The sequence below is a fragment of the Oratosquilla oratoria genome, unplaced genomic scaffold, assembly GCF_046742065.1.
Source record: "Oratosquilla oratoria isolate Oo_2021 unplaced genomic scaffold, ASM4674206v1 SCAFFOLD213, whole genome shotgun sequence".
In the NCBI taxonomy this organism is placed as follows: domain Eukaryota; kingdom Metazoa; phylum Arthropoda; class Malacostraca; order Stomatopoda; family Squillidae; genus Oratosquilla; species Oratosquilla oratoria.
In genome coordinates, this window is record NW_027467565.1 from 96555 (window position 1) to 120180 (window position 23626).

Genomic DNA, 23626 nt, shown 5'->3' on the forward strand with positions numbered 1-23626 from the left:
GGCACTAAAACATTATATATATATATATATATATATATATATATATATATATATATATATATATATATATATATATATATATATATATATATATATATACATACATACATACATACAGGTAAACGTCGACTTACGATGGCCGCGACTTACGATTTTTCGACTTTACGATGACGACGATATGATATATTTAACTAAGATAGTATGTCAAGCGCACGTACGATAATTTTTCTAGCGGCTGGCCGCGCGAGCATCCCCGAGAAGCAGCATCAGTGTGTTTGAGTCGTCTCAGTCACCAACATATATAATACTAAAAAATATTTTATAATTTTCTTTAAACCCCGATCAGAGATGGCGCCGAAAAGAAAACCATCCCCAATTAACAAACCTGCTAATAAGAAGATAAGAAAAGCCATTGATCTCGATATGAAGATGAAAGTTATTAAACACCATGAAGGGGGAAAGAAAGTGAGTGTAATAGTGAGTGATCTTCAATTGTCGCAGTCTACTGTGTCCACTATCTTAAAAGATAAAGAAAGAATTTGTGAAGCAGTGAAAGGTTCAGCACCAGTGAGATCAACAGTGATAACTAAACAGCGAACTGGACCCATCCACGAAATGGAAAAACTTTTAAATGTGTGGATTGAAAGCCAACTCCAAAAACGTGTTCCATTAAGCCAACACACGTTGCAAACGAAGGCTCTAAGTCTTTTTAATATGTTGAAGGAGAAAGCTGGAGAAGATTATACTCAGGAATTTACAGCAAGTACAGGTTGGTTTAAAAGGTTTAAGAAAAGGTTTCAGCTACACTGGCGAAGCAGCGAGTGCTGAAGAGGAAGGGGCAAAAAGTTTCATTCAAATGTTGGATGACTTAATCATAGAAGAAGGCTATCTACCTGAACAAATTTTTAATGTAGATGAAACTGGCTTGTTTTGGAAACGTATGCCTGAACGGTCTTACATTCATAAGGAAGAAAAATCCATGCCTGGATTTAAGGCTTTCAAAGATAGGCTGACTTTGATGTTTGGTGGAAACATCGCTGGTTTTAAGCTCAAGCCCTTTTTAATTTATCACGCTGAAAACCCACGCGCTTTCAAAAATGTGAATAGGCATACGCTACCAGTCTACTACCGTTCTAACAAAAAGGGCTGGATGACTCAAGCACTTTTTGAAGACTGGTTCTTAAATTGTTTTATTCCTCAAGTGCGTGAATATTGTTTGCAAAACAATATTCCATTCAAGATTTTATTGGTTTTAGATAATGCACCTGGACATCCACCTCATCTCGCAGATCTCCATCCAGATGTGAAAGTGGTATTTTTGCCACCAAATACAACTTCTCTTATCCAGCCTATGGACCAAGGTGTTATTTCAGCATTCAAGGCAAATTACCTTTAATGCACCTTTACTCAAGCTATATCTGCTACAGATTCCGATCCCGATTTATCTTTAAGAGATTTTTGGAAGCAATATGATCTTCTTAAATGCATCAAGAACATCGCTGCGGCATGGGATACTGTGTCAAAGAAGTGTATGAATGGCGTTTGGAAGAATTGCGCTAAACGCTATGTGAATACTTTTGCTGGTTTTGATAATGAGAATGAATTAGAAATTATTCGTGACAAAATTGTTAAACTAGCTAAAGATCTTAAGTTAGAATGTGATGTGGAAGAAATTGAGGAATTGTTAGATAAAGAGTCTGAAGAACTAACAAACGAAGAACTGATGGAATTGGAAGAAGAAAAAGTCGCAGAAGAAAGAAGGCGAGAAGCAGCAGCAGCAGAAGCAGAAAATGAGGAGGAGGTGGAACCACAAAGAATGTTCACCACAAGAGGCTTAGCAACAGGTTTATCAGAATTGAACAAAGTTCTTGCTCATTTTGAAGGGATGGACCCAAATATTGAAAGATTTTCAAGAATTGAAAGAATGATTCTAGATGCAATTCGTCCATACCGGGAAATTTATGAAGATAGAAAAAACGAACAATTCAGACAAAAATCAGCATGTTTATGAAAAAACCTCCGTCAACCTTGACCCCCAGCGACGCACCCGAGGACCCACAGCCACCACCTTCCCTTATCCCCGAGGACCCACAACAACCATCTTCCCCTACCCCCGAGGACCCTACCACCAGCGATGACCCGGAGGATCCAAAGCCAGGCCCCAGCTGGCGAATGTAATTTTTTTTTTAAATGTTTTTCAGTTTTGATTAAAATGTTTTATAATTTTTATTTCTTTTTTGCAAATACCTAATGCCATCATAAGTCGACGTTTACCTGTATATATTTATATGTGTGTGTGTGCAAGGTTGACCACGAAGAAAAACTATTAAAGCAGAGCGCTTTCGTGTATTCACATCTTCAGTGCAAATAATACATAGTGAAAGATACAAAGGTGCAGAATATATAGGTGGGAAACAAAGGGAACGTGGAGACATCCTGGTGAGAGAGGAGAGGTAGTACCCATGGACTAACTGTCCATCTGCGTATACAGTGGGTGCGGAAATGTCCTACATGTTTACAATTTATACATTTTATAAATTTTTCTTTAAATAAAGTTGTTTAGTTTATTATTATTATAATTTTTCCGTACGAATAATAAGTAGTGAAAGGTGCAGAGGTACAGACAATATAGTATTACCCTTTAATGAAAACATAGTCAATGTCCCCAAGTTACTTAAGAAATTCAATATTAATGTAGCCTTTAAGAATAGTAACACTGTTAAAAGATACCTCATCAACAATTCAAAAAACTGTCCCAAAGGTTGTATATACAAAATCCCCTGTAAATCATGTAACCAGTTCTACATCGGTCAAACAGCAAAAGACCTCGAAGTTAGAATCAAACAACATAAGAAATGTGTTAAAGATGGAAATATGTCCAGTGGTATTTTCCAACACCTCAGTACTTTTAACCACCCTATTAATTGGGAAGAAGCTAAAATAATAACTTATTGTAACAATATAGTCGAAAGAAATGTAATCGAAAGCAGTTTAATCAAGACCACACAAGATGATAATATAAACCTTAATCTAGGATTATATAAACTAGACAATTTTATTTGTAAAGAAATTTCTAAAATGTATAAGTTGTAATGCAGGACAGTTGGTCCACACTATTTCCCACTCTGTACCTTTTCACTTATATTATTTGCACTGAAAATTATAATATAAACTAAACAAATTTGTAAAAGGAAATTATAAGTGAACAAATTGTCACCATGTAGGATAACTTCATTTGTTAAGAAATTTCTAAGATGTATGTTATAACCACATAAGACATTTTATACCCATTGTAAGCATAGACGGACAGTTGGACCACACTATATTGTCTGTACCTCTGCACCTTTCACTACTTATTATTCGTACGGAAAAATTATAATAATAATAAACTAAACAACTTTATTTAAAGAAAAATTTATAAAATGTATAAATTGTAAACATGTAGGACATTTCCGCACCCACTGTATACGCGGACGGACAGTTAGTCCATGGGTACTACTCTCCTCTCTCACCAGGATGTCTCCACGTTCCCTTTGTTTCCCACCTATATATTCTGCACCTTTGTATCTTTCACTATGTATTATTTGCACTGAAGATGTGAATACACGAAAGCGTTCTGCTTTAATAGTTTTTCTTCATGGTCAACCTTGCATTTTCAAGAACACACGCTCCCAGTGTTTTTTCCTGCATATATATATATATATATATATATATATATATATATTATATATATATATGTGTGTGTGTGTGTGTGTATAGAATGGCTGCTACCCTCATATAAGGGGGTAGCCGAATCTAAAGGGATGCACCCACTCCTATCCACCACATTTATTTACATCTTAGCTCCTCATGGATGAAGGGTCATCCCTGTCTCCTGCCCACTGCCTGGGTCAGAAACAGTGCAGCAAGACAGAGCACATCCACAGTAGAGTTGCCTCACATGACAACCCTCCTTCCCATCTGATGCAAAAAATTGAGGAGACAGGGAGAAATCCTTTTGGGCTGTGTCAAAATACCAAATTAAGGGGGAATGTGATTGTGAAACAAATCTTATATAGTACATACACATTGTTAAAAAAAAAAAAAATATAATAATAATAATTTTGAAAGAAGTGTGTAGCTTGAGAGTGTATTAGGGTGTTTTGATATTGACATTTTTATTTCTTCTTCCCAGGTTTTTTGTTCCCAGTGGCTTAATGATCATCAGATAGTGTTTGGAACTAAGTGCAATAAGTTGATGGTTTATGACATTAACAATCGGCAAATGGATCATATACCATCCCTTCGAAGTTCAGAACAACCTCGGCCTCCAGACCAACAGTGTGGAATTCATGCCATTGAACTAAATCCATCTGGTACACTCTTGGCTACAGGAGCTCATAATTCTCATGATATTGCAGTGTACAGACTACCAACTTTGGATCCTGTGTGTGTTGGTGAAAAGGCACATTCAGATTGGATATTTGACATGAGTTGGTTGGATGATCAATTTCTTGTGTCTGGATCTAGGGACTGTAAATTGGCCTTGTGGAGGATTGAGGACGAAGACATAAGCAATGGGGACAGTGAGGGTCTGCCCAATTATAGTTATATGCATCCAGTAATGGTGCGAAGGTGCAAAGCTGCTGAAAAAGTTCGGACAGTTTTATTCAACCCAAAACTGACTGAAATTGTGGCGGTATCTTTGAATGCGTTTATTCACGTCTGGGATGCTAATAGATTTACTCAGAAAATGTCTCGAAAGTTACCCCATGCTTTGGAAAATGTATGTTTAACTAAGAGAGAAGATTGTTCTTTGTATGCCATAGGATCCAAATCTCACACCAGTTTGCTTGACCCAAGAACTCTACAGCATGTAAGAAAGGTAAGTTGTTAATTTTTTGTATTTATTTATTAAGGCAGAGATGAGCCAAGATGAGAGAGAAAGAGGGAGGGGTGGTGAATGGGTATGAAATGGGTGGGAGTAGAATTATGCCTGTTGTCTTTGGCTACCTCCCTTGTAAGGGGGAAAAAACCCTAGGTATATGTATGTATGTATTTGTCAAGGATACTCACTGGTCAAGTGGCTTAGAGGATTGCTACTTGGAGTAAGAGGTCAGGAGTGCTGGTTTAAGCTACATAGTGGGAGACAAGTTCATAGTAAGGGCATACTACATTAACTTTCCATGCTTCAAAAAATCATTCTTAACCCCTTCCATACAATGACACAGATGCTGGCATCATCAAGTGCGAGTGGGTATGCAAAGATGCCAGCATATTGGTTAATGTTCTCCAGATATTTTGTCCATCTACCTTTGATGACTATCACAAATTTTAACTATTGTACTCGTTTGGGACACCTGTCCATAATTTGTTGGGTCTTCCTTATTTCCTCCCTTATATATTGGCACTACATTGGCATTTTTCCAGTCTCCTGGTAATTTTCCTTCTTTGAGTGAGCATTCAACTATTTTACATATTTTTCCTGTTAGTTCAATTATACATTCCTTTAGTATCCAATTTGCAACTTCATCCGGGCCATGTGATTTGTTAACGTCAAGCTTTAATATTTGATTCCTTATTTCATTCTGAGTAATTTAATTCCTTCATTGGAGGAAATCTTCTTCATTTCTTTGATCACAGTTTTGTATATTTTCTTCTTTAGTAAATACAGATTTGAACTGTTTGTTCATAATATCTGCCATTCCTATATCCCCTGTGTATTCTCTATTACCTTGACATAATTTTAAGTATTTCCTGTTTGTTTTTTAGTTTGCCATTTACATATCTATAAAATAATTTAGGTTGATCTTTACATTTGTCTATTATTTCCTTTTCATAATTTCTTTTTTCTTCCCTGCGTATTTTTACATATTCATTTCTTAGTTTGGTGTATATTTTCCATTTCTCAGATTTTTTTCTTTTTTCCATCTTTTCCAGGCTTTATCTCTTCAGTCTTTTACCTCACTGCACTTTTTATTGTACATACATACATACATATACCAAAGGCTTTTTCTACAAGGAAGGTAGCCAAAAAGAAAAAGGCATAAAAACCATTCCCTCCCATTGCATCCCTAAATACATTCCTCTCCCCTCCACCCTCTACCCTCCCTCTTATCTTGGCACCTCCTGGATGATGGGTCATCCCTGCATCTTGTCCACTGCCCTGGGTCAGAGGCAGTGTCGCAAGACAGCACATCCACAGCAAGGCCACTTCATTAAATCGGCGACCCCCCCCCCTCTCCGTCCCCTCATGTATAAAAGGAGAAGACGGGGAGAAATCCCTTCATGCTGCATCAAATTTTGCTCACACACTACTTCACCCCCCATTCTCCCACCCATTCCAACTCATGCATCACCACATCATCCATATACAACCATTCTCCATTCACCCCTGTCTTCTGTCCTCTCCCATCCTTCCTCAAGAGATATTCCCCTCTTCCCCAAAGCCCCTTCACCCCATCCACCATCCATCTCATCCTAGGTTGCCCCCTCATGTTCACTCCCTCCACATCTGCCTTCCATACCTCTTTTACTAGTCTTTCTTCACTCATTCTTTCCATGTGTCCAAACCATCCTGATATCTTTCATCCACCCTATCTCCCAACTCCCTTACCACCCCCATTCTCCTCCTCACCTCCTCATTTCTCACTCTATCCAGCCTAGGAACCTCCATCATATTTCTCAGACACCTCATCTCAAACACATTTAAACTCCTTCTCTCTTCCTCTCTTATGTTCCATGTTTCTACCCCATATGGTGCTGTTGGCACAATCACTTCTTCATACAATCTCCTCTTAACCTCCATTCCCAAATGTCTATTCCTCATTGCACTTTTTAATCTACCAAAGGATTTACTCGCTTCTCCCAATCTATATTCTACCTCCACCTCCACTCCACCCATTCCTGCCACATTCGCTCCCAAGTATCTAAAACTATCCATTTCATCCAGTCACTCTCCCTTACTGCTCACTTCCAGTCTGCTGCCACTTTCACCCCTTGTACATCTCATCACCTTACTTTTACCCACATTTATCTTCAACTTTCTTCTTTCACACACTCTCCTAAACTCTGTCACCAACTTCCTCAATCCCTCCTCTGATCCTGCCACAAGCACAGTGTCATCTGCAAACAACAGCTGGCTCACCTCCCACTTTTCTCCATTTTCTTTAAACATCTCCAATCCCTGACCCACCACCTTTGCATTTACCTCTCGCACTACCCCATCCATGTATAAGTTGAACAGCCAGGGCAACATAACGCATCCCTGACGAAGTCCCACCTTTACCTCGAACCACTCACTCTCTCCATTTCTAATCCTGACACACACTGTACTACTCTCATAAAAACTCTTGACAGCTCCATGAAGCTTTCCTCCCATCCAGTATATCTGCAAAACCTCCCATAGTGCCTTCCTGTCTACCCTGTCATAAGGCTTTTCTAAATCCATAAAAGCCCAAAAAACATCCTTACCTTTTCCTATAGCTTTCTCACATATCTGTCTTACCACAAAAATCTGATCTACGCAACCTCTACCTGTCCTAAATCCTTTTTCTTGTACCAGGAATTTATGTATACCTTTTCCTGTTTTTGTCTAGGTACATACTTGTCCACCCCTTCATTATAGATTTCTTTCCAAATTGTCCATTTCTCTTCCACCTTTGTTTCTTCATGATCAATTTTTTCCCAATTTGCTTCTTGAAAGAATTTTCTAAGTTTCCTAAAATCTGTTTTGTTGTACATTAGCTGTCCTTTTCTGTGTTTTTCATTTATTTCTGTATTTGTTTCTTCATTTAATTCTAGTTCTAGTGTTATGAGATAACTTTTTCCAATTGGCATCTTGTATTCAAGTTTATCCACAAATTTGGGTTCTGATGTGAATATCAACTCCAATCTTGACGGTTCATCATTATTTTCATATTTGGTATTTTCCTTGACCCACTGGGCATTTCCAATAATATGTTTCCCCAGTGATCTCCACCTTTCACAGTCATTTCTTCCCATAATATTTCTTTCAAGTTAAAATCACCCATAATTACCAGATTTCTTTCTTTAGTATTTACCTAGTTGTATTTTACCGGACGAGAGCTATGCTTGTAGTGACCCATTTTCATATCTCTCCGCATCCAGTTTATTCTTAAAATTGTGTATAGTTTTGGCACTCACTGTTTCTCCATTTAGTTTGTTCCAGACATCAACCACTCTATGTGGGAAGCTATTTTTTTCAGGTCTCTTCTATAACTGTCCTTCTTTAGTTTCTTTTTGTGTCCTCTTGTTTCTCTTCTGTCCCACTTTAATAAATCATCTCTATCGAGAATTTCCATCCCTTTCATAATTCTGTAAATGGTCAACAAATCACCTCTTTCTCTTCTCTGTTCCAGTGTTGACAGATGTAATTTCTCCAATCTTTGTTCGTATGTCAGATTTGACAGTGTAGGTGCCATTTTTGTCTCTGTTCTTTGGATTCTTTCTAATTTTCTTATGTTCTTTGTGCTGGGTGCCCACAGTGTTGCGGCATATTCTAGTTTAGGTCTTATCATTGTAACCACTATTTTTTTCAGCCATCTCGTCTATGTAATCGAAGGCCACTTTCATTGATCTTAATAAGTTAAAAGTCTCTCCAAATAATTTATTGACATGTTTATCAGGTGTCAAGTCACTTGTGATGATTACTCCCTGGTCCCTTTCTGAATTGACTTTTTTGATGCCTTTGTTTCCAATTTTATATTGACCCAATACTCTATTTTTGCTTTTTTCAAATTCCATTATACTACATTTCTTAATGTTGAAGTTCATCTCACATTTCTGACTCCATTCCCATATTTTGTCTAGGTCCTCTTGTAGGGATCTGCAATCTTCTGTTTTTACTCTCTTGAGTAGTTTGGCATTGTTAGCAAAGAAGTTCATGTAACAATTTACTCCCTCATCCATATCATTTATATATATGGCAAACAGGAGCCAATACAGAGCCTTGCGGGATGCCACTTTTCACATCTTCCCTGTTTGAATTTTTGTCTCTAAGTACCACTCTCATTTTTCTTCCAATTAAGAAATCCTTCATCCATTCCAGCAGCTTACCTTGTATTCCTCCTATTATTTAAATTTTTCTTATTGATTCTTTATGTGGTACTTTGTTGAATGCCTTCTGCAAATCCAAGAAGGAGCAATCTGCCCAGCCATCTCTTTTTTGTATTATCTCAATTAATCTCGAATAAAAGCAAATTAGGTTTGTGGTGCACAATCTTCCACTTCTAAAGCCAAATTGTTTAGGGTTTACTATTTTATTTTCTTCCAAATGTTTGGTCCATTTGTTTCTGATGATTTTTTCACATATTTTTGCTACTGTGCTTGTAAGGGATACTGGTCTGAAGTTTGTAGGATCTTCCCTATTTCCTCCTTTATATATTGTTACTATGTTTGCATCTTTCCAATCTTGTGGTACCTTTCCTTCTTTGAGTGAGAAGTCTGTTATCTTGTATAATTTGACTGTCAGATCGTCTATTCATTCTTTCAATATCCAATTTGCAATTCCATCTGGTCCATGCAATTTCCTGACATCTAGGTTTTTTATTTGATCTCTTTCTTTTTGTGTTACCTTTATTTCTTTCATTTTGGGTGATCTTTCTTGTTTTCCATCTTCCCAAAATTGTGAGCTCTCAATTGTAAAAACAGACCTGAAATGTCTTATCATAACTTCTGCCATTTCTGTGTCATCTATATATTCTTTATCTCCTTCATGCAGTTTCACTATCTCATGTTTATCCTTTAGTTTTTCATTTATATATCTGTAAAAGAGTTTAGGTTGATCCCTACATATGTCTATAATATCTTTTTCATAATTTCTTTTTTCTTTCCTGCATATATTCACATATTCCTAAGTTTTATATATGTTTGCCATTTGGATGTTTTTTTGTATTTTTTCCATTTTTTCCAGGCTTTGTCTCTTCTGTCTTTAGCCTCATTACACCTTTTGTTATACCAACACTTCATATAAATCTCTTTGTTTCTTATTTTGGTACATGTTTGTCAATTCCTTCCTTGTGTTTTTCTTTGAACATGTTCCATATGTCTTATATCTTTGTTTCCTCTTTAGAGAATTTGTCCCAGTTTGTGTTTTGGAAATTTTTTCTTAGTTTTTCAAAATCCATTTTGTTGTACATTAATCTTCGTTCTCTATGTTTATCATTCCTACCTACATTGTTCTGTTCTTTTAATTCAAACTCTATTAATATATGGTCACTCATTCCAGTTGGTGTTTTATACTCCATTTTTTTGTTCACAATATCTGGTTTAGAAGTTAATATTAAGTCTAGTTTTGATGATTCTTCATTGTTTCTATATCTAGTATTTTCTTTAACCCATTGTGTTAGGGTGTATTCGATGGTCATATCTAGTAGGATGTTGCTCCAATGTTCTTCTCCCCTTTTACTATCATTTCTTCCCAGATTATATCCTTTGCATTAAAATTGCCCATGATTACTAAGTTTCCACCCTCTTTCAGTAACTTGTGTAGCACATTCATTGTGTCTTCCAATAGTTTAGAATGTTCGGTGTCCGACCAAGCCTGTGTTTTTGGTGGTACATACACTGCTACAAATTTTCTGCTTTTCATTTTTTTGTTTACAATTTTGATCATAATTAATTCTACATTGCCTTGGCCTTCATTTATCTTTGTCACATTTAGACTCTTTTCAGTCAATATCATGACACCTTCTCCTTGCTTGTCTGTTCTATTTTTCACCCAGTGGTTGTATAGACCTTGTCCTACTATGCTTGTAGATAAAGGTCCTTTCAGTTTTGTCTTTACAATTCCCATGATGTCAGGTTTTTCTGTTTTTAGATAGTCATTTAGTTCATTGATTCCAGAGATCATGCCATTGATATTTGTGTGTGCCACTTTTAGTTTCATATTATCTTTTCTTTTTTGGTTTAAGTTTCCATTTTTTTTATGTACCATTTTTTCAGCCTCAAGTCCAGCACTCTCCAAAAAAACTCGTTTTGTTCCATCTCTGTTCTTTTCTCAGTTCTATCATTGGCTTCAATTCTGAGAGCTTTTGTCTTTCTCTTTTTCCTCATTACTTATTTCCTTTTTGTATCCATATATGTTTGAATTTCTCACTGTTTGCCAATTTAACAGCTTTCGATAATACCTTCTCAGCTATCATTTCAGTTCTTAGTTTTATTTTCAGAGGTCTATGTTGTTTTTCTTTTTAATATTTGCTTATCCGGTGGATTTCATGGATTTCTTTAATGTGTGTATGTGTCCTTTCTCAAAGAGAGTATTTACCTACTAATTTGTATTTACCTAGTTGTATCTTATGGGAAGGGAAGCTACACTCATGGTGTCCCGTCTTTTTATCTCACCATATCTAATTTGCTCTTAAATTCATGTATTGTTTTTGCACACACTAATGTTTCATCTAGTATGTTTCACACATCCACCACTTTGTGGGGATTTTTTTTTTTTTTTTTTTTTCTCTCTCTCCAGGTCTCTTCTATAACTATTCTTTTTGAGATTCTTTCCATCTCCCACTTCCTACTCCATTCCCATACTTTATTGAGATCACTCTGTTAATGACTCACAATCTTCTTCAGTGTTCACTTTTTTCAACAATTTTGCATCATCCGCAAATATGCTCATATAACTTTCAATTTTTTTATCCATATCATTAATATATATAGCAAACATTATTGGGGCCAAAACTGTTCCTTGTGGAACACCACTTATCACTTCATCCCAATTAGAGTGTTTATCTCTTATCACTACTCTCATTTTTCTTCCATCCACTTCAGCAGTTTGTCCTGTATTCCTCCTGCAGATTCTAATTTCTTAAGCAACTTCTTATGTGGCTTTTTCAGGTCTAGAAATGCACAATCAGCCCATCCATCTCTTGTATTATATCTATTAGTCTTGAATAGAAACATTAAGTTTGTGATGCATGATCATCCTTGTCTGAATTCAAATTGCCTTGGATTTAGTACGTTGGTTTTTTCCAAATGCCCTACCCATCTACTTTTGAGAATTCTTTCACAAATTTTGCTATCGTTTGCGACACTGCTTCTGACCCAGGGCGGTGGGCAGGGTGCAGGGATGACCCGTCATCCAGGAGGTGCTCAGATGAGAGGAAGGGTGGGAGGGGTGTGGAGTGTATTTAGGGATGAAATGGGTGGGAGTGTTTTTATGCCTTCCCCTTTTTGGCTACCTCCCTTGGAAGGGGGAAGAAGCCTTGGTATATGTATGTATGTATGTACTTGTTAGAGAGACCGGTCTATAGTTGGTAGGGTCTTCTTTGTTTCCCCCTTTATATATTGGTACTATATTTGCTCTTTTTTTTTTTTCTTTCAATGAACTGTTTATTAGGCTATGTATTTTGTCTATTAGTTCATTCCTGCATTCTCTCAAAATCCAGTTTGCTATTTCATCTGGTCCATGCGATTTTCTGACATCGAGATTACTCAAGTGTTTCATTATTTCATTCCTTGATACTTCTATCTCTTTCATAGGGGGGACTTTCTCCTCCCATTCTATATCTCTAGGTTGCATGTTCTCCCTTGTAAACACTGATTTAAAATGCTTGTTCATAATTTCTGCCATTTCTATTTCCTCTGTGTATTCAACTCCTTGTTGTAGTTTCTCTAATTCTTGTTTGTTTTTCAGTTTGTTGTTTACATATCTGTAAAATAGTTTTGGTTGATCTTTACATTTTTCTATGACATCTTTTTCATATTTTCTCTTTTCTTCTCTGCACACTTGTACATATTCATTTCTATAACTAGTATATATTTTCCATTTTTCACATATTTTGTCTTTTTTCCATTTTATCCAAGCTTTATCTCTTTTGTCTTTCAACTCCCTACATCTTTTGTTGTACCAGCACCTTACATATTCTTTTTCTTGTTTTTGTCTTGGGACATACTTTTCCACTCCTTTATAAATTTTTGTCAAAATATTCCATTTCTCTTCTACTGTTGTTTCCTCCTTGTGTATTCTTTCCCAGTCTGCTTTTTGAAAGAATTCTCTTTTTTATCAAAATTTGTTTTTTCATACATCAATCTTCCCTTTTCTATATTGTTCATTTTTCCCATGTATTTTTCCTCATTTAGTTCCAGTTCAACCAGTATGTGGTCACTTTTACTTATTGGTGTCTTATATTCAATCTTGTCCACTATTTCAGCATCTGATATGATTATTAGGTCCAGTCTCGATGGTTCTTCCTCATTTCTATACCTAGTATTCTCTTGAATCCATTGCATCATTGTATGTTCTATAATCATATCAAGTAGTACATTTCCCCATAGGTCGTCTCCACCCTTCACTGTCATCTCTCCCCAGCAGATTTCTTACAATTAAAGTCACCCATTATAACTATTTTTCCTCCATCTTCCATTATCTTATTTAGTGTTATCCTTGTGTCTTCTAACATACTTTTGTGTTCTTTCTCTTCCCACGAAGCCGTTTTAGGAGGCACATAATTTACTACAAACTTCCTGCTCTTCCCATCCCTGTCCTCCACTTCCATCATAATCATCTCTATTCTTAACATTATATGACATTCCTCACATTTATATCCTTCTTAGTCAGGAACATAACTCCACCCCCTTGTTTTACCTCTCTGTTTCTAATCCAATAATTATATGCACCATGTCCTACACTGTTAGGTGGTAGTGGACCTTTCAATTTTGTCTCTATAATTCCTATTATGTCCGGTTCTTTTTTCCTTAAGGTAACCATTCAGTTCGTTCAAGCCTGTTATTAAGCCATCTATACTTGTATAAGACACTTTTAATTTTCTGCTACTTCCATTGTGTTTTCTGTTTCCCTTCTGTTTTTCTCTGCTATGAACCATTTCTTCACTTTCATATTCACTACTCTCCAATAGAATTTCTCTTTTTCTGACTGTTCTTTTCTCGTTTTTTTCCTTAGCTTCTAGTCTTTTTGTTTTCTCCTCTCTTTCCTCTTTATTCATTTCTCTTTTTATCCAAACCTGTTTATATTGTTCATTGTCTGCTAGTTTCCTTGTTTTTGTTAAGATATTCTTTACTGTCATTTGTGACCTGAATTTTATCTTAATTGGTCTGGTCTTATCTATATTATATTTCCCTAGTCTATATATTTCTTCAATGTCTTTTCCTGTTTCTTGTCCATCCTCTTGAACTACTACTAATATATTGTTTACCTTTTCCTTTTCCTCTTTTACTCTTGTGGTCCTATTTAGATTATACTTCTCTTCCACCCCTAATATAATTATACATTTCTTTTTGTCTGCTAAGTCTCTTACTATATTCTACTCTTCTCTCATCACTTTAATAATTGTGTCCTTTGTTCTTTCATCTGTTGTTTCACTATATCTGCAAATACAACTTTGTTATTCTCTTGGATTTTTCTCCAACCCTGTGCTTCGTTTGCTATGGACTCTTTATTCTCTTTATTATTATTCTTTAATTCCTCATTCTCATCTTTTACTTCTTTTAACTGTCTTTTTAATTCTTCTATTTCTTTAGTTAGGTTTTGGTTCTCCTTTAGTTCTTCCAATTTATCAACTCTTTGCGTAATCCGTGTAAGTTGGCTGAACCTAACCTCCCAATGTTTGGTCATTTTCTCTAGTTTTTCCTCTAGACTTGCTAATTAGGGGAGGTTGGCATCCCCCCTTCATTAAATCCATGGAAATTATTATCTTCACTTTCTATTGTGCTGTTCTTATCTATATTTCTGAACTTAATGCTTTTACTGATATTTTTTACTTCACCTACGTCGTCTGCAGCTCTCTTGTTGACATTTCTCCTGACGTCTGGGGGAACCTGTTTGTCACCTTCCACATTTCCCTCCATTTCCCTCAGTAATCCCTCCCATTCTCCTTTTTCTTCACCTTCCCACTACACCATGAGCTTTCCCCTTCCCTATTAATACAACAAAGGTATTCCCTTGTTGAGATTGATGAAACTTGAAGTTTTCTTGGAGTTCCAAACTTCGTTGTCACTTCAACCGATGTGTGTGTGTGTGTGTGTGTGTATTTTACCTAGTTGTATATTGCGGGAGGAGAGCTATGCATGTACAGGTAGTCGTCGACTTACGACCTATGCGATTTACGACTGATCGACTTTACGACCACGAGATAGTGCAATAATATCTAACATTTAATAGAGTAATAGAATTGCAATATTATGCCTGGCAGTGCAGTACAATTACTTTGCACGCCGCGAGACGCAAGTACGACAATTTTGGCAGGCTGCCGGCGGCATCAGCATTTCAGCCAGCTAAATATTCTTTCATTTTGTTTGTTTGAAGTAAAATGTTTCCTAATTTTGCATTGCATTTTGTATTTCTATATATTTCGCAATTAATAAAATGTAACAGTAAAACTTTTTTTTTATGCCTAGGCTAATTTGTTGTCGATAACAATATGTTCGGTACAGTACGTAAACGAAAAGAATGTGTTTTGAAATAAAATTTTACCTTACATTTTGTATTTTTATATGTTTTGCAATTAATGAAATGTAACAGTAAAACTTTTTTTATGCTTAGTTTGTTGTCGATAACAATATGTTCGGTACAGCATTTTGTATTTTTATATTTTGCGATTGATAAAATGTAACAGTAAACTTTGTTTATGCTCTGTTGTCAATATTTTTGGTATAGTACGTAAACGAGAAGAATGTGTTTTGAAATAGAAATTTTCCTGATTGTGCCTTGCAATGATATGTATTTATCAAACAAAAAAGTATTTGTAGGTCAAAGATGCCAGGACTTTATTCAGTATGCGTAGGCCTAGGCTATGTTTCCTAACGAAAATTATAAAAAGTTAATGAATATTAAAGAACGTAGCTCAAAGATAATACGATTTTATTCAGTATGCATACGTTTCCTAAAGAAAGTCTGGTGGTAAAATAATAAAAATGTTAAAAAATAAAGTATCTAATATCATAGGTCAAAGATGATAGGATTTTATTCAGTATGCTTAGGCCTAAGCTACGTTTCCCAAAGAAAATCAGATAAAATTATAAAAAGGTTAAAAATACTATACAACATAGTTCAAAGATGCTAAGATTATTTCAGTATGGTAAATATAATATACAATATATATATACAGTAACAAAAATAATATATAAAGGGTAATATATACTGTATATATATAAAATCCGACTTGCGTCCAGATCGACTTACGACCTGTCTGTCGGAACCGAACTCGGTCGTAAGTCGACGACTACCTGTAGTGACCTGCTATTGTATCTTTCTGCATCCAGTTTATTCTTAAAGTCACGTATAGTTTTGGCACTCACTGTTCCCACTTTCAGTTTGTTCCAAATATCTATTACTCTACGTGGAAAACTATTCTTTTTCAGATCTCTTCTGTAACCGTCCTTCTCAAGTTTCTTCTCGTGTTCTCTTGTAGCTCTTCTGTCCCATTTTAGTAGGTCATCCCTATCAAGAATTTCCATCCCTTTCATAATTCTGTAAATGTTTAACAAATCACCTCTCTCTTCTTTGTTCCAGGGTTGGTAAATTTAGTTTGTCCAATCTTTGTTTGTATGTCAAATTGCAAATTGTTGGTGCCATCTTTGTCATATCTCTTTGAATTCTTTCTAGATTATTATTATTGATTGATTGATTTTTTTTTTTTTTGTACCGTACTAGGTGTATTTACCAAGTTGCATTTTGCAGAAGAAGAGCTATGCTCGTAGTGACCTGCAGTTGTATCTTTCCGCATCCAGTTCTTTCTTAAAATCATGTATAGTTTTAGCATTCACTGTTTTCTCTTTCAATTTGTACCATGTATCTATTACTCTGTGTGGAAAGCTTTTTTTTTCTTCTTCTTCATCTTCTTCAGATCTCTTCTGTAACTCTTTCTTAAGTTTCTTCTCATGTCCTCTTGTATTTCTGTCCCATTTAAGTAGGTCATCCCTATCAGGGATTTCCATCCCTTTCATAATTCTGTAGATGGTTATCAAATCACCTTTCTCTTCTTTGCTCCAGAGTTGATAAGTTTAGTTTGTCCAATCTTTGTTTGTATGTCAACTTGCTAAGTGTTGGTGCCATCTTTGTCATTGCTCTTCGAATTCTTTCTATTTTTTTTTTTTATTTATTTATTTTTTTTTTACTAGGTGTCCATAGTGACACTGCTTATTCTAATTTTGGTCTTACCAGTGTAACTAGTATCTTCTTTACCATTTCCTCATCCATGTAGTCAAAGACCATTTTCATTGATCTTAGTGAATTGTAAGTTTCTCTAACTGTTTTGTTTACATGTTTGTCGGGTGTCATGTCGTTTGAGATAATTACTCCTAGGCCCCTTTCTGATTTTTTTTTTTTTTTTTTTTTTTTTTTTTTTTTTAATACTTTGTACCAATTTTGTATTAACCCAATATAGTATTCTGTTTTTGCTTTTTCCAAATTCCATTATACTACATACATATACCAAGGCTTTTTCCCCCTTACAAGGGAGGTAGCCAAAAAGGAAAAGGCATAAAATCATTCCCACCCATTCCATCCCTGAATACACTCCACACCCCTCCACCCTCCCATCTTATCTTAGCACCTCCTGTATGACAGGTCATCCCTGCACCTTGTCCACTGCCCTGGGTCAGAAGCAGTCTCGCAAGACACAGCACATCCACAGCAAGGCCGCTTCATTAAATCGGCGACCCCCCCTCTCCGTCCCCCCATGCATAAAAGGAGAAGACGGGGAGAAATCCCTTCGGGCTGCATCAAATTTTGCTCACACATACTACCTCACCCCCCATTCCACCTCATGCATCACAACATCATCTATATACAACCATTCTCCATTCACCCCTGTCTTCTGTCCTCTCCCATCCTTCCTCAACAGACATTCCCCTCTTCCCCAAAGCCCCCTTCACCCCATCCATCCACCTCATCCTAGGACATCCCCTCATGTTCACTCCCCCCACATCTGCCTTCCATACCTCTTTTACTAGTCTTTCTTCACTCATTCTTTCCATGTGTCCAAACCAACCTGATACTCTTTCATCAACCCTATCTCCTAACTCCCTTTCCACCCCTGTTCTCCTCCTCACCTCCTCATTTCTCACTCTATCTAGCCTAGTAACACCCATCATACTTCTCAGACACCTCATCTCAAACACATTCAAACTCCTTCTCTCTTCCTCTCTTATGTTCCATGTTTCTGCCCCATACAGTGCTGTTGGCACAATCACTCCTTCATACAGTCTCCTATTAGCATCCATTCCCAAATGTCTATTCCTCATTACACTCTTTAATCCACCAAGGCATTTACTCGCTTCTCTCAATCTACATTCTACCTCCACCTTCACTCCACCTTTTCCTGCCACATTTGCACCCAAGTATCTAAAACTATCCACTTCCTCCAGTCGCTCTCCCTTAATGCTCACTTCCAGTCTACTGCCCCTTTCACCCCTTGTACATCTCATCACCTTACTTTTACCCACATTTATCTTCAGCTTTCTTCTATCACATACTCTCCCAAACTCTCACCAACTTCCTCAATCCCTCCTCCAATCCTGCCACAAGCGCAGTGTCGTCAGCAAACAACAGCTGGCTCACCTCCCACTTTTCTCCATTTTCTTTAACCATCTCCAATCCCTGACCCACTACCCTTGCATTTACCTCTCGCACCACCCCATCCATGTATAAGTTGAACAGCCAGGGTGACATAACGCATCCTTGACGAAGTCCCACCTTTACTTCAAACCACTCACTCTCTCCATTTCTAATCCTGACACAAGCTCTACTACTCTCATAAAAACTTTTGACAGCTCCTAGAAGCTTTCCTCCTATCCCATATATCTGCATAACCTCCCACAGTGCCTTTCTGTCTACCCTATTATAAGCCTTTTCCAGATCCATAAAAGCCCAAAAAAAATCCTTCCGCTTTCCTATAGCTTTCTCACAAATCTGTCTTACCACAAAGATCTGATCTACACATTTCTTAATGTTGAAATTCGCTTCTTTATACTTCCTTTCCAGACTTTGTCCAGGTCTTCTTGATAAGATTTGAAAACTTCTTCTGTACTTACTCTCTCCAATAGTTTTGCACCATCTGCAAAGAAGTTCATATAACTTTCGATGCCTTCATCCAAGTCGTTTATATAAACAGCAAACATTATCGGTGCCAATACAGAGCCTTGTATTTCACCTATTGTTTCAATTTTTCTTAGTAGCTTTTTGTGTAGTACTTTGTCAAAAGCCTTTTGTAAGTTCAAGAAGGCACAGTCTGCCCAACCATTTCTTTCTTGTATTATTTCTATTAATCTTGATTAAAAGCATATTAAGTTTGTAGTACATGATCTTCCACTTCTAAATCCAAATTGCTTGGGGTTTAGTATTTTGTTCTCTTCTAAGTGTTTAGTCCATTTATTTTTGGTAACTCTTTCACATATTTTTGCAATTGTGCTTGTAAGGGATACTGGTCTATAGTTTGCTGGATTTTCTTTATCTCCTCCCTTGTATATTAGTACAATGTTTGCATTTTTCTAATCTTGCAGTACTTTTCCTTCTTTGAGTGAGAAGTCAATTATCTTGTGTATTTTATCTGAGTTCATCTATACATTCTTTTAATATCCAGTTTGCTATTCTGTTGGGCCCATATGACTTTCTGATGTCAAGTATTTTACCTAGTTGTATTATACGGGAAGGGAGCTATGTTTGTGGTGACCCATCTTTGTATCTTTCAGCATCAAGTTTTTTCTTAAAATCTTGAATTGTTTGCACACACTGTTTCTTTATCTAGATTATTCCAGATATCCAGCACTGTGTGGGAAGCTTTTTTTTTCTTTCTTTTCTTTTCAGATCTCGTCTGTAGTTATCTTTTTTGAGTTTTTCATAACCTCTTGATTTTCCATTGTCATTTTTTAGTAAATCATTCCTATCAAGGATTTCCATTCCTTTTATGATTCTATAGGTAGTCAGTAGATCACCTCTTTCTTTTCTCTGCTCCAGTGTTGGTAGATCCAATATGGATAATCTTTGTATATTGATTTGGAAAGAGCTGATGCCAACTTTGTCGTTGCTCTCTGTAATCTTTCTAATTTCCTTATATTCTTTTTAGTACTGGGTGTCCATAGTGTCACTGCATATTCCGGTTTTGGTCTTATTAATGTAACCAATATTTTTTTAATAATTTCTTCATCCAGATAATCAAATGCTACTTTCAATGACCTTAATAGGTTGAAGGTTTCTCCGACTAATTTGTTGATATGTTTGTCCGGTGTCATGTCTTTGCTGATTATTACTCCAAGGTCTCTTTATGAGTCCACTTTTTTTATTTCCACTTTTTTTTCTTCCTCACCAATTTTATAATTTTTTGAAATTCTGTTTACTTTTTCCAAACTTCATTATACTACATTTCTTGATATTGAAGTTCACTTCTCACTTTTGAGTCCATTTCCAGCTTTGGCTAGGTCTGATTGTAACAATTCACAGTCTTCCTCTGTTCTTACCCTCTTTAGTATTTTTTGCGTCATCTGTGAAGAAATTTATATAACACTCAACTCCTTCATCCATGTCATTTATATATATGGCAAACATAATTGGAGCCAGCACTGACCCCTGTGGGACACCACTTATCATTTCTTCTCACTTCGAGTATTTGTCTCTAATTACTACCCTCATTTTTCTCCCAGTCAGGAAGTCCTTCATCCATTCTAATAATTTCCCTCTGATGCCACCTATTGATTCTATTTTTCTAATTAATTTCTTGTGTGGTACCTTATCAAATTCTTTTTGTAGGTCTAGGTAGGCACAGTCTGCACATCCATCCCTCTCTTGTATTATTTCTATTAATCTCGAATAGAAGCAGATCAGGTTTGTTGTACATGATCTTCCTTGTCTAAATCCAAATTGCTTTGGGTTCAATATAGTTTTTTCCTACAGGTATTTAACCCATCTACTTTTGATCACTTTTTCACATATTTTTGCTACTGTGCTTATTAGGGAGACCGGTTTGTAGTTAGTTGGATTTTCCTTGTTTCCTCCTTTATAAATTGGTACAATATTTGCATTTTTCCAGTCTTGTGGTACCTTTCCCTCTTTGAGCAAGCATTTGATGATATTGTATATTTTATCTGTTAACTCCTCTACGCATTATTTCAGTATCCCTATCAAGAATTTCCACCCCTTTCATAATTCTGTAAATGGTTAGCAATTCATCTCTTTCTCTTTATTCCAGGGTTGGTCAGTTTAGTTTATCCAATATTTGTTCGTATGTCAAATTGTAAAGTGTTGGTGCCATCTTTGTCATATCTCTTTGAATTCTTTCTAGTTTCTTTATGTTTTTTTGGTACTAGGTGTTCATAGTGACACTGCATATTCCAATTTTGGTCTTATAAATATAACTAGTATTTTCTTTACCATCTCTTCATCCATGTAGTCAAAGGATACTTTCGTTGATCTTAATAAGTAAAAAGTTTCTCCAACTAATTTGTTGACATGTTTGTCTGGTGTCATATCATTTGAGATAGTTACTCCTAGGTCCCTTTCCGAGTTTACTTTTTAACTTCCCTTGTACTAATTTTATATTGACCCAATATTCTATTTTTGCTTTTTCCAAATTCCATTATACTACATTTCTTAATGTTGAAGTTCACTTCACTCTTCTGACTCCATTTCCAGACTTTGTTCAGGACTTCTTGAAAAGATTTGCAGTCTTCCTCTCTACTTACTCACTTTAATAGTTTCGCATCATCTGCAAAGAAGTTCATATAACATTCCAAGCCCTCATCCATATAATTTATATGTGTGTGTGTGTATTTACCTTGTATTTTGTGGGAAGGGGAGCTATGCTCGTGGTGTCCCGTCTTCATATCTCGTTTTATCTAGACTGTTTTTAAATTTGTGTATCATTTTTGCACACCACATTTTTATCTAACTTGTTCTAAACGTCTATTACCCTGTGGGGAAAGCTGTTCTTTTTCAGGTCTCTTCTATAACTGTCTTGATTTTCTTTCTGTGTCCTCTTGTATCTCTACTATCCCATTTCATTAGATCCTCTCTATCAATAGTTTCTATTGCTTTCATGATTCTATGAATAGTTATCAAATCTCCTCTCTCTTCTTTGCTCTAATGTCCATAGCTCAAGTGTTGCCAGTCTCTCTTCATATGATAGTTCTGAGAGTGTTGGTGCCAATTTTGTAATTGCTCTTTGTATTCTTTCAAGTTTTGTTATACATTTTTTTGTACTTGGTGACCACATCGTCACTGCATACTCCAATCTTGGTCTTATCAAAGTGACTAGTATTTTCTTCACCATTTCTTTGTCCAGGTATATAAATGCCACTTTTATTGTTCTTATTAAATTATAAGTTTCTCCAAAATTTTGTTTTTATGTTTCTCAGGGGACATATTATTCATAATAATGACTCTCAGGTCCTTCTCATTTTCTATTTTTTTTATTTCTTCCTCTCCCAATTTATATGATCCCACTATTCTCTTTTTTAACTTCTTCCAAATTTCATTATACTACACTTCTTAATATTGAATTCCATCTCCCACTTCCTACTCCATTCCCATACTTTATTGAGATTACTCTGTAGCGACTCACAATCTTCTTCAGTGTTCACTTTTTTCAACAGTTTTGCATCATTCACAAAGAAGCTCATATAACTTCCAATTCCTTTATCCATATCATTAATATATATAGCAAACATTATTGGGACCAGAACTGTTCCTTGTGGAACTCCACTAATCACTTCATCCCAATTAGTGTTTGTCTCTTATCACCACTCTCATTTTTCTTTCATGCAAGAAGTCTTCCATCCACTTCAGCAGTTTGCCCTGTATTCCTCCTGCAGTTTCTAATTTCTTTAGCAATTTCTTATGTGGCACCTTATCAAAAGTTTTTTTCAGGTCTAGAAATGCACAATCAGCCCATCCATCTCTTTCTTGTATTACATCTATTAGCCTTGAATAGAAACACATCAAGTTTGTGACGCATGATCGTCCTTGTCTAAATCCAAATTGCCTTGGATTTAGTACATTGTTTTTTCCAAATGCATTACCCATCTAATTTTGATCATTCTTTCACAGATTTTAGCTATCGTACTTATAGGAGAGACTGGTCTATAGTTAGGAGGGTCTTCCTTGTTTCCCCCTTTATATATTGGTACTATATTTGCTCTTTTCCAATCTATTAGAACTTTTCCTTCTTTCAATGAACTGCTTATTAGACTATGTATTTTGTCTGTTAGTTCATTCCTGCATTCTCTCAAAATCCAGTTTGCCATTTTATCTGGTCCATGCGATTTTCTGACATCGAGATTACTCAAGTGATTCATTATTTCATTCTTTGTTACTTCTATTTCTTTCACAGGGGACTTTCTCCTCCCACTCAATATCTCTAAGCTGTATGTTCTCCCTCGTAATCACAGATTTAAAATGCTTGTTCATAATTTCTGCCATTTCTATTTCCTCTGTGTATTCAACTCCTTGTTGTAGTTTCTCTAATTCTTGTTTGTTTTTCAGTTTGTTGTTTACAAATCTATGATATAGTTTTGGTTGATCTTTACATTTTTCTATGACATTTTTTTCATATTTTCTCTTTTCTTCTCTGCACACTTGTACATATTCATTTGTATAACTAGTATGTATTTTCCATTTTTCACATATTTTGTCTTTTTTCCATTTTATCCAAACTTTATTCCTTTTGTCTTTTAA

General features: G+C 35.9%; 1 protein-coding gene across 4 annotated transcripts in view; it reads left to right on the forward strand.

Annotated features, from left to right (window-relative positions):
• Window positions 1–23626, forward strand: part of DCAF12 (DDB1 and CUL4 associated factor 12-like protein) — a 58737-nt gene that overhangs the window by 15612 nt on the left and 19499 nt on the right. For all 4 annotated transcript variants that reach the window (XM_076181266.1, XM_076181264.1, XM_076181265.1 and 1 more), the window contains one exon: window positions 4175–4864. In XM_076181266.1, the coding sequence (XP_076037381.1) occupies window positions 4175–4864 (690 nt within the window). The remainder of the gene's footprint in view (window positions 1–4174; window positions 4865–23626) is intronic.